At 45.4% G+C, this 12458-nt stretch overlaps 1 protein-coding gene across 1 annotated transcript in view; it reads right to left on the bottom strand.

The window, feature by feature from the left end:
* Positions 1 to 9242: 9242 nt before the first annotated feature.
* Positions 9243 to 12458, bottom strand: part of FAF1 (Fas associated factor 1) — a 481294-nt gene continuing 478078 nt past the window's right edge. The window contains exon 19 of the mRNA XM_082688355.1: positions 9243 to 9863. Within this exon, the coding sequence (XP_082544481.1) occupies positions 9780 to 9863 (84 nt within the window). The 3' untranslated portion in view covers positions 9243 to 9779. The remainder of the gene's footprint in view (positions 9864 to 12458) is intronic.

The raw sequence follows: 12458 nt of genomic DNA on the forward strand, positions 1-12458 counted from the left end.
TTGGGCAGGATCAGCCTCTCTGTTAGAGTGCAGCGCTGAATGATCCTCGAGGTATACATCGGAGTCCCCAGCCCCCTAGTCCCAGCCTATAAACCCCAAGTCACAGACCAAAATGAAGATAAGAGAGGGATATCTCTCTAGGAGATATCTCTAGGAGGGAGAGACCTAATCTGTCTGCTCAGGTCAGACACACACACACACACACACACACACACACACACACACAGGCCTTTGGCATCTTTCCCTCAAAGAATTCTACTCTGACTTGCACCCTTTCCTACACACACCTTCTACTCCCTCAACCCCCCCCCCCCCATTTCCTGCTGGGACTGCGCAGTCTCCTTCCAGGCTGTGTATGTGGGTGAGTTCCAAGCTGCTTGACTGGCTCAGGGCCGGATTCTGGTTGGGCAGGAGCCCAACATGTTAACTCTCTTTCCTGGCAGGTCTGTGTCAGGGTGGGGAAGCTGGCTGACAAATAGACTTTTTTTTTTTTTAAGTCCAATGGGTGGTTCAGACTCTAGGCTTGCAGCAGCACAGATGCACAGATGCCTCCTCCAGGTGCCCAGGCCAGTTACCTAGAACACTTCTACTCACCACTTAGGACCTAGCACTCAGGATGCTCTACTGTCACTCGTCAAAGGCAAAGTAGGCAGATGCCAACACTGCAAGCTCTCTGAGCTCCTCCTGCGTTTCCCTCCCTGAAACCACATGGCCACCCAACTTCAAGCCCAATTCATATCAGAGGAAACTGAGACACGGAGAGGAAGTGACTTTCCCAGGGTCAAACAGCTAGGTGGGAGAGGGATGAGAACTGTTCTCGCCATCTGTACAAGAGCTGGTTGGAGACTAGCAGGTGGAGTTGAGGCCACATTCCCTACCCTGGTTCTCAGGACTGATCCCCTAGGGATAGGTATAGGAGGATGAAGTTGCCTTTCCTTTGGTGTTGGGAGCCTTTTTCCCTGGGGGCTTCTTCACTCCCTTTTGGCCCTCAGAGCTGTGCTTTCACCGCTGATCAGGAGTCTCCCAGCATCCTTCATGTATCCTTAGCACCTTTGGTCACAGGACCTGGCTGAGCAGGGCTGAGCAGGGCTGACTGAGCTGGGGTGGAGTCCTCCATTGATCACATTCCCTCCTACATAAGATGGAAGTAAAAAGAATGCTTTCGTGCGGTCATTGTGAGGATTCAATAACATAATTCATGGGAAGTCCTTCTCAGTGCCTATGTAGTAAACGCTCAAGGTATATTGGATATTGTTATTTGTTAGCCAGTTGCTTAATGAATGAATTCTTCTCTTTGCCTTCCCTCCGGAGTGAAAAACTCTTCCTTTCTCAGTATCCTTTTGTCTCCATTAGAAAAAGGAATAGGGAGCTGGGAGCTGATAATAGCAGGTGACATCTGCTTTTGAACCATAATCTGAAAATGCCCTCCAGAATCAGAATTCTGAATGGGTCGTCGTGCTTCACAGACCTTTTGGCAGGCCTGGGGTGCTCAAGGTCCCAGAGGGACTCTGGGCCATCTCTCACCTTAGGTCACCTTGCTCACTCCCACCACTTTTCCCAGGGGTTCCATTAATCAGAACATGTTTGCTATAAAGCATAAAGTGATACTGTGCCAGTAAGAAAGGAGCATCACAGCTCAGAGCCACCCCCAGCTTCTGGAAGCAGCCCCACTGGTCTGGTCTCAGGGCCTCCACTATTTGGGGCACACCATAGCCCTGCTGGTTCCTTGTGGGACTCTGCAAAGGCAGGGGCTGGGTGCTTTGCCTCCATGGCACAGTACCACTTTTATACCAGAAAGCATGGTCTTTCCTTTGATGTCCATGACCTTCCACAGGTTTTTTGTTTTGTTTTGTTTTTGTGTTTTTAATATCAAGAACATGAGGCACGTAGGTGATACTGTGTAAGTTCCTCATTGATGCTTGGAGTGGTTGAAGGCATGCCAGCAGGGAGCCTTGCTCAAGTCACTTCACTGCTCTGGGTCTCAGTAGCTCCATCTGTAGAATGAGGAGAGGTAGACCTGCTATATCCAGAAATGCTCTGAAATGAGAAAAGAGCCGTGCAGCCCCAGGAAAATGATGATTCGTATGTGGGATGCTCCATCCAGCTGAGACCATGGCACTCCCCTCTGGAAATGTGGCCAAGTTCCTGGCCTCCAAACCTGATTTCCTTTATATGTGTTTCCACTGGCCTCCCCCAAACACAGATAAGTTTTAGTAAGACTCTCCTTTTTGCAAACTCTTCAGAAAAATACAATGCCAGTGTTACTAATGTGTGCCCAAGTAAGGCAGATAACATTTCCAGGGGCCTGAGACCTCACAGAATTCTATCCAACTGCCCAAACTGGGGGCCTTCTCTAGGTTCCCATGGCTCCTGGAACTCCTCTAGCATTGACCACACTGTCCTGAAACTGGTGGCCCCATCCTAGACTGGAAATTCTGGGACAAGGGTAGAGACTGAGAATCCAGTGTTTAACAAAATGCCTAAATGATGAATAGATGAGTCAAAACTGACATTATCTCCATAAGGCAAAGGGCACTTAAATAGAATTTCAAATAAATGCAGGTCTAATGGGTGTCTGGATGGCTCAATTGGTTGAGCATCGGCCTTTGGCTCAGGCCATGATCCCAGGGTCCTGGGATGGGTCCTGAGTCAGGCTCCCTGCTCAGGGGGGAATCTGCTACTCCCTCTCCCCTCTGCCCCTCCCCCCTACTCATGCTCTGCCTCTCTTGCACGCATGTGCACTCTCTCTAATAAATAAATAAAATCTTAAATAAAATCAATGCAGGTCTAATGAAAATGCATGATGGAAAAAAAAGATTTGCTTTGGAGATAGGGTATGTTATAGTTATGAGACTTTGGCAAATGATTTAACCCCACTAAGCCTCAGTTTATCAATGTATGAAACAGGGATAGTATGTTCCATCTCATATGGTAGTTTTGTAGTTCATTCATTCATATAACATTTACTGTGTGTGCCCTGTGCCAGGCCCAGTGGGGGCAGACCTGTCATGGTCCACAGAGGGAGGCTTCTGAGCAAATAATCACAATAATAGGATAAGTGCTCTCCTAGCGGCAAACACAGGGATTAGAAGAGGCCCCTAACCTGGCCCTGGGGATTCCATGAGGCTTTCTGGAGGAGAGGTAGTGGAGTGGAGTGGTAATAACCTGAGCTCTGGAGCCAAAACACCTGCGTTTGAATCCTGGCTCCTTGGCTTACTAGCCGTGTGACCTTGGGCAAATTACCTCATCTCTTGTGCCCTCAGTTTGCTCACCAATAAAGTGGGGATATTGATAGCTCCTTCTTCACAGAGCTGTTGTGAGGAGTGAAGTACTTTGTGCCTGGCATTCAATAAACATGATACAGATGTTCACTATTTATCAAGCACCTATATACAGTGCCAGGCCTGCGTGGAAGGATGAAACAACAGATCAGATTGACACAGCTCTTACCCTTGTGGAGTTTATACCTTAGGCAAAATCTGAGCTGAGTCTCAAAGCACAAATTACCTCCTGTCTAAGGAGAGTTTGAGAAGAGCAGAGGGCAGAGGATGGAATTCAAGGCTGCTGACATTTCACAGGCAAGCAGAGCAGGAAAACGGCAGAGGAGACACAGGGGGAGCTTTCGGAGGAGTGGGAGAAAACTAGGGTTGTGCAGTATCCTAAAAAGGTGTGGGGATTTTTATAATATTCTCTCCCCTTTGGCTTAGAAGTTACAGCTACAGCAGCTCAGGGCCGGGGCTAGGGGTGGGGCTCATCCATGAAGGCACACAGAAGAGGCATGAGCTTCGGGCTCAGACCCAGAGTGGAATCTCACTCAGCTCCTCTCTACTAGCTGTGTGACCGTGGACAGTGGTGACATTGTTTCTCTGAGCCTCAGTTCCCTTGATTGTAAAATAAGGATATTAGGAGCAGCCACCTGGAGGAGTACTTCTGAGAATGGCCTGGGGGCGACACTGGGCAGCCCTCACCAGGCTACTCAACAGGAATTCCTTTACTCTTTGTCTCTTCTCAGCAGCTCCGGTTGGTTTTGTTCCAGCTCCAATTAACTAAGTGCTTCAGTAACCACTGGGTACATGACTGCTATGCCAAACCCTGAGCTGGCTCTGGAAATAAACAGGTGATTATGACCTGGTCTCTGTCCTCACAATGTTCCCAGATGAGCAAGCAACGTGTTAGAGATTGAAGTGACCGATTACACACAGACATCATTTGTTTGTTGAAACTCAGTTAACTAAGTCACAATTTCCTGTGTGCTTACTATGTGCTAGTCATTTTGCTAGGCCTTGAGGATAAGAAGTGACTTAGACCCTTTGGGGGGCTCACAGTCTGTGGTGGGGCAGGAAGAACAAACGAATTGAGTGTTACAATTCACGGTGACCGAGCGCTACAAGGGCAGCCCAGGGCTGAAGATTCATAGCCTAACTTGGAGGGTGTAGCAATGGTCTGGGAAACCATTCTAGAGGAAATGAAGTCTAAACTGAAAGTGAAGGATAGAGAGGTGGTAGGAGTCTGGTGGTGACAGAGGGGATAGTGTCCAAGCCAGATGTGATACAAAACTGATGCTTTCAGAAAACTGCAGGTGACTCAGGATGTGTGTTGAGGGCATGGCTGGAGGTAGATGGGAGTGGAGGTAGGGGCCAGATGACCAGAGTTTTAAATGCAAGTCTAGCTTGGATTTTATTTGGAGGGCAAAGGTGATAAGCCTCTGAGGATATGAAGGTGTGGGTGGGACATGGTGACACAGGTGTTTTAGAAAACTCCTTCTGGCAGCTTCGTGGAGAATGGTCTTTGAGAGAGGGACTGGAGAAAGGGAGGTCAATTAGGATGTGGTTTTATAATCCAGGTGAGTGACAACAAAGGTATGAGGGAATAAATGCCCACAGGATAATGGATGAAGGAACAAGGAATGAACTTTGTAAATGTCCAAGAGGGAGAAGTTACAGGATCCTTCTTAAAACAATCCAGGGGCTTAAAAGTAAAAGGCATTGCTTAAAACCTGGCCCCTGACACACTGGGGAAAGAGTCCTTTTGGAGAGCTGAATTCTCTATGGAAATGGGGCTTTACCCATTTAGTATCCAGCAACATTTTAAAAATATTATTACTGTGATTATTTGAAATGCTTTGGTAAAATGTCATGCTTTTCTCAAATGTGGTGCTACACTGATATAAACAGCAGGAGCCTTAGAGTCAGAGGTCTGGCCCCAAACTCTGTTCTGCTCTAACTTAACTGTGGAGCTTTGGCAAGGTTGCAAAGGCAACCTCTTTGAGCCTGTTGCTTCAAAATGGGGTCAAGATCACTCACTTGAAGGGTTATTGTGGGGTTACATGAGGTAATGTATGTAATGCTCTGAGCACAGTACTGGGGACATCCCAAGTGCCCAGCAAGTTAGTCACTTCCTCCCTCATTCCCATACTGCCCCAGGCTTAGCCTCTGGACACCCGTAATAGTGACACCATGTTCAAGGCTCTTTAACCTTCCCCGTAAGGCCCTAGAGCAGTACTCCTGGACTTCATGCATCTGCTTTTCACATTTCCCGTGTCCTCCCCCATAAACTGCCACTTGTCACTATCATCATCCACTCTCCTTTCCTTTTATAATCCCATGTGTAGACCAGATAATAGCTAACTGCCTTACAACTAATTGTTGAATGCTCATTTAATCTTCACAACCTTAGCGACCAAGGACTGTAATTATCTCCATTTTATAGCCCAAAAGCAGGGACACAGGAAGGTGAAGTGACTTTCCAAGGGCACACTACTAGGAAGTTCAGGAGTGGCTTGGACCCAGGCAACATGGCTCCAGAGGCTATGCTCTTAGCTACACATTATGTCACCTCTCAAACCTGAGAACCACAGCTAATAGTGTGTAAACTAAGAGTTAACAGAATGAAGACCGGAGAGCAAGTCTCTTTTATTGGTATTTCCTTTCAGACCACACTTTCAAAATACAGCAGGGAGGAGCTGTAAGGCCAGAGGCGTTGTTAGGGGTCATCCAAAGCAGATTATTTGAGATGAGAGAGAAGCACTAAATGCAGCTGGAGGTCCAAGGTAAGAAAGCCCAACTGTTGTATCTCTCCTTACCGCCCCTTGGGGGGTTGCAGCTTTCTTTTAGATAAAAATGTGGCTTGATGAAAAAAATGGACAGGTTCAACTTCCCAAATAGTCTGATGGTGTTTGCATGATGTAAATGGTGGTTCCAAATTTTCTGGCATCAATACTGCCCACTGAGAATCTGATAAATACAGATTTCCCCTTCCAAAAGATTACATTTAAATTTTTATACACAACTGTGGGGGATGCCAAGATCTATTCTTGGACATGAAATTTAGAGATTTTTTTTTTTTTATAGAAGGGCTGAGAATCTAGGGCTCGAGTCCAGACTCTTGTACTGACATTCTGTGTGACTTTAGGCAAGCACTGGCCTTTGAGCCCCCATGTGCAAAAATGGAATGATCATCTCTGCCCTGCTTCCCTCACTGCGGTGGGCTGTGGTGATGAATGTAGAAGGTATGGGAAACTGCAAAACGCTACCTGAATGTTATCAGGACACTGAAGCTCAGAGACGTTACTCACTTAAAGTCACACAGCTGTCAAGTGGCAGAATCAAAGTTCAAACTGGAAGACACTAAAGTCTCTAGTGTGTGTGTATGAGAGAGAGAGAGAGAGAAAAGAAAGAAAAGCTAGAGAGAGAGAAAAAAAGAGGAAGGGGAGGGAAATGAGAAAGAAAGGAGAGAGAGAGAGAGAGAGAGAGAGATCAATCTCCTTCCAAGAATTTTTTTTTTTTTTTAAGATCAAATGAGACAATGCAGGTGAAAGGGTCACATAGATTGTGAAGTGTGATGTTTTTGTGATTACTCCTGAACTGAATTTAGGATTGACCAGTGTACTCAGTGTACTCAGGTCAGTATGTGTAGCTTTGGGAGAAGCAATTTTAATGCAACTGCAAACTTACTTTATATTTCTAATGTCACCACATACAACCTAAATCCCATTGTTCTACATTAAAAAAAAAAAAGATTCCATAAAAGATGTCCTCATTCCATTCAGACTTTGCATGCTTACAATTCAGAGATGAACACCTGTGTGTCCCATAAAACTAGTAGTGACAAAGCATGGCAACATTGCAAATCAGAAACCTCCCCAAACCAGACCTTCTTAGGGTCTGTGGGAAACTGTCAGTACTTCCTTAAACCTTCAAACTAATGCTCCAAACATACAACGGATAATCCAAGAAACACAGAGGAATGAACTGGAATGGAAGTGAGGATGACAAGGAGTCCTGGGACTTCACTGTGAACAGCTGGGCATAAGAACACTGAGCCCACGTTCTGATTGACTCAGAACTGCATCTGGCAGCTGGGATGTAAAGACCAAGAAAGTTTAAGGGCAGGAGGAAGAACTGCCAAAGAACATTGCTATTTCTGCGATAGCAGAAGTTACTTAATAACTTCTCCTCTTGTGATATTAAGTTACTTGACGTTTTTCTTGGAACCTAACTTTATGCAAAGTCACTTTAAGGTGCTTGTAAGAAAAAGCCCAAAACTGTTTTGGCCCCTGGTTCTAGAACTCAGTAGACCAGAATGACACCAGTAAACAATGACAATTAGCTGAGGCCTTTCCTGGCAATGGGGACCTATAGGATAGGATTTCATGAGACTGAACTAGGAGAATCTCTAAAGAGAGGGTTGGAAAAGGGTGTGTAAACTTCATACACATTCAAGAAGCATTTAATAACTTTTATGAAATCAGTTTCAGAGTAAAGTTTATATCACTGGGATACAGAAGTGAGGCTGACAGGGCAGAACAATATGATGAAGTCAAACCCAAATGAAATGGAACAGGTTAACCATGAAAGTAAATTCAGAATCTCCTCTCCAACTCCTACCAACACTCTTGCTGCTGTTCCTGAGTATGGCCTGGGTTTAGAGTTCTAGCTTCTGCATGGAAGCTAAGGTCTACCTGGAAAAAGAAGAGTTGGTGCCCTAGTGCATCTGTAGCATTGGAAATGACTGTCTTCGGTGCCACCAGGTTGGAAAGGTAGGTGTAGACCCCCCCCCCCCCCAAAAAAAAAGAGAAGGTAGGAGTGGAGCTGGAGAGGAAGTGCACAGGTTGAACTCCCTCATATTTGGTCTCTTTTCCTTTCAGCCTCCCTGGGAGACTCTGGAGCTGGAGGAGGCCCGACCCTAAGCAGATGTAGCACTATCTTTTAGGAACACATCTCTTATGAGAGAGTGTTCAGGGAGGTCCCTGGTTGGAGCACCAGAGAAAAGACACAAGAGGAATTTTCCTGGCAAATATGCACTTCCAGGCAGAGGGAAAATGACCAGCCACATCTTAGGCTTCAGTTAGCGTCTTCTGAGAACCCCTTGAACCGGGCTGGGGGAAAAACCCAGCACTTAGACTGTACTTTGGACAAATACAAAATGTCAAAATCAGAATCCCAAACCTTGGGAGAGAGACTACAGTAAACATAAAAACAGATATGAAGAAACATTCCAAGACTAAAAAGAAATCATTGGCTGTGAAGGCATAACAGTATTTCCATGAACTAAACTTCAAACTCTGGAGCCACAGATTAACAAAAATCCACATTTACTAAATCATTCCCAAATTATTACATGTATCTTCAGGAAATACATGTCTTCTGAGCTGAGCCCCCCAAGTCTGTTCTCTTGAATATAAGAGGACAGAATTTTCAGCCATAGGGTGAGATCTCTTTCATTTGAAATGGGAATCTAGAATCTAATACTGAAATTTTAAAAGAATGAAATAGTGGATAAGGTTTTACAACAGGGCTCAGAGCCCATGGGCTGGCTGATCAGATTTTGGTGACAGACCAGGTACTTAAAATACCAAGTAACAAGGTCCCAACACAAGATGGAGCAGAGGGAGAGAAAAGCAGGAGAGAATTATGTTCGGTGTATGCTGGTGGACCAGCAATCTGGGAGCTGGTATCCATGAGGTTTTAACTACCCAAATGCAAACCTAACAGCAGCTTCTTGCAGCTGGACTAGATACCAAAGTCCTGGTACTGGTCCTTTTCACACTATCTCAGCATTCATATAATGTGCTTCAACAGTTTTCCATGCTTCACTGGAACAGCAGATTACTCCTAGGTGGAACCTGGAGACCCAAGGCAGCTGCAATAAATAAATATCTTGCATATATGTCAAATGCATTCCTCAAACACAACCTTAAATTTTAGTAAAGAAGTCAGAAAGTACCAACAAAAATGATATGCTTTTTTTCCTACAACAATGTTTAATCTCCATGCTGAGAAGTCCCATTTGACTTTTTTCCCCATGCCTTTTAAAATTAGGTGACAAAGTAGAAATCCAGTCGTGAAAATAAAAAGGCAGAGGTGCATGAGCCCTGGCTCAATGAGACATATCAAATACATAGCATCCTGGTGTCAAAGGGCAGACAGAACTGTCCTAGACAGTGTGGGGAAACGAAGGGCACTGGAGAGGTAAAAATTCTACTTCGTGGACACTCACACTTGAACAGTGCATTAGTCATTGAACAAGGGTGAGGTGGACGGGGTATAGGAGAGCTGCAGAGTTGTAATTCTCTATGAGGGTTGGGAACATACACTCGTGGATGGGAAATTTTAAGTAGCTATGTTTATTATTACTTTTTTTCCAGCAATCTTGCAAGAGGCAGAAGTGTGACATTGAGTTGAGTGAGACGAGCGTGTAGGTGGGTTGGCAAGGAGCCCTTCTCTTGACGCCGGCCTCTGACTTGTCAAGGAATGGCTGGTTCCACTGCTGGGCCACGTTTACTCTTTCGCTTCAAGGAAAAGGGTTTCTTGAGGGAACAGCTTTACCTCCAATAATGATTTATTTGGGTCGAGCTGGGTTACCTAAAAAGAAAGAAAACATATTTAAAAGATTGGAACAAGCGCTCTCTTTTCCACATGGCTTTCAGGTCCTACCTGTGCATACTGATTCTCAGCCTGCTATGCAGTGGCCTGAGCATTTCCAAATTTATTATTTGATGCTCACAATAAACCTGTGACACAGGTGGTGCTACTTCCATCTTAGAACCGAGGAAACCAGAGCTCAGGGAGGTCACGTCTCATAGCTTAGTGGAAGAACTAGCATGTGACCACAGGCAGGCGCAGCTTCAGGAGACTGGACCTCTTCCTGGCAGGTGGGAGGTCTGTGCCTCCTGCACAGCACAGCTTGGCCCACAGAACTGGTACACTGTAGGAAAGGGTACTGGCTAAACAACTGATTAGCATTCTTGGGGATCTCCGCTTGGTTAACTCCTGACAGCATGGAGGGACTTTTCTGCTTGGTCAGAAAAGAGCTAAGTCTTTGGGACTGATCTTCTGGCTAAGCTTTCCTGTAGTAAACTGGACAATGTGTACTCTACCATGCTCAAAGATGGATACCCTCCACTGAGGAGAGTCTCCATGGGAAGGTGTATCACAGTCTCCTTGTTGGTTGGGTAGGGGGATATTTAGTTTGAAAAAATGAGTCAATGCCATAAGAAGACTTTAAATTTTGGAAATTAAAAAATCATTATTTAATCATATGAACTCTTTGTAGAGAGTAAAGCTAGGCAAAATCTTGACTCAGTTGGGAAATACTAGTCATGTAGGAATCCTGAAGTAGCTTTATGACCTCCTAGGCCAGGGGCAGGGATGGAGGATTTATGAATCTGAGAGTCAGAGAGAGAGAGAGAGAAAGAAACAGAGTCTTCATATTTATCAGAAGGGAGTATGAATTTTAAAAAGTTGAGATATACTAGTTTAGTGGAAGTGACAGTGGGCTTTGGAACCGGAAAGATTCCTGTTTAAATCACAGCTGTGTTGGCTATTAGCTTTGTGGCTTTGGAGTTAATATCAACCATGCAGGACCGATGTGAAGATTAAATGAGAAAAAAATACATAGTGTTCAGCACAGAGCACATGTTTAATGATGGCTACCGTTTATGTGAATAACTAAGGATGGACAGACATACAGATAAAGGGACAGGTCTGATTGTATGTGATGGGAGGCTGGGAAGTCCGCTATGTGAGATATAGAGGCCCTGGGCCTGTGGTCCTCAGAGAATACAGCATCTGAGGCTGGAGATCTTGTCCTCTGCTCATCCCAAACCACACCTAATGAGATGGCTCCACTGTCTTCTCCTAGTCAAGGGGGATGAGGGCCGTGGGAAGCCCAGTGTCAACCAGGCTGGAGAGCTGCAGGAGGAACACTATCTTTGACTGTATCCAGATGGAAACCTGGTATGCCCAGGAGGGTCATTAAGGAGACACATCAACCTCAAGAATCCTCTCTGCCTATAAGGAACCCAGAGCTAAGCAGCTCTACTGGTATCTCTTGGGTTCTGGGCAGATGGGCAGGCAAGGCAGTGGGGAAGGCCCAGCCTGCTGTCTGTCTTCCAATGCACCGGAGGGGCAAGCTGCTGGCAAATGTTTACCCACTTCCCCAATTAACATACAATATTACGCTGTCTCTAGTCAACTGAGCCTCTGCTTCATACTCGGTATTTTCTGCCCAGCTGCTTCCGCTATTGTTCTTAATTAACATGCCAGAGCTCTTCCGGCATCTTGTACTTTGTTATTTGTGGTTTGTAAATATGATGTTTGTAGAGAGAAACCATCATCACTGTAGTGCCAGAGCCTATGCATACCAGCAGAAATGCTACAGAGAAAAACAGGCTGGGAGGCTGGAGCCTCAGGCCTAAACCGAACCCTGCCTAAGCTGTCAACACACCAGGTTGGAGGTTCAGAAAACTGTGTCCCAGGCAAGTTAAGTGATTTTTCTCTGTCGCTTTGGGTGAGATAGCTGGGACCTGAAAAAGAGGACACTGAAGTTTCTTGAACACCTATTACATGCCAGGGACTTCATGTTATTTCATTTAATTCCTGTAACAACCATGCAAGGTAGAGATGGCAAAATTGAGGCTCAAAGTGGCTGCCATTTGTTTTAAGGCCATGTGGTTAGTAAGGGGGATAGCTATACAGTATAATGTTTAAAAAGACTGAAGCAAATTTAAATTCAAATCCCTGTTTCACTTTAGTACCTATAGACCTTGAAGTTCCACAACCAGAGAGCATAGGTTTTTTCATCTCTCTGATAAGAATAAATCAGTTTAACTTTCATAGGTTGGTGTAACAGTTAAATGGAGTGTTGATAAAGCTTCGGGTACAGTGTCCAAGCCAGAACATGCTCAGTCAGTGGTAGCCATTACTGACTAGAATATTGCCTTGGAGAGGGGTCCTGGGCTCACTTCAAAGCTGGAGCTCTTTTCCCGAAGCCTCCTGGAGCAAAGGGCTGCAGCAGGCTGCCTTTCTTATTTCTGCCCTGCTGCCCTGCTAGGGTAATGCTGTAACTAGAGATGCCCTTGGGTTTCCATGAAGCTGTGCTCAACTACTTCACAGCAAACATGGCTGTTTGGGGCCTGTTCCTTCAGGTACCTCAGATCAGAAGCAATTCTTTGGAGG

Source organism: Mustela nivalis (assembly GCF_964662115.1).
Source record: "Mustela nivalis genome assembly, chromosome: 10".
NCBI classification, from domain to species: Eukaryota; Metazoa; Chordata; class Mammalia; order Carnivora; family Mustelidae; genus Mustela; species Mustela nivalis.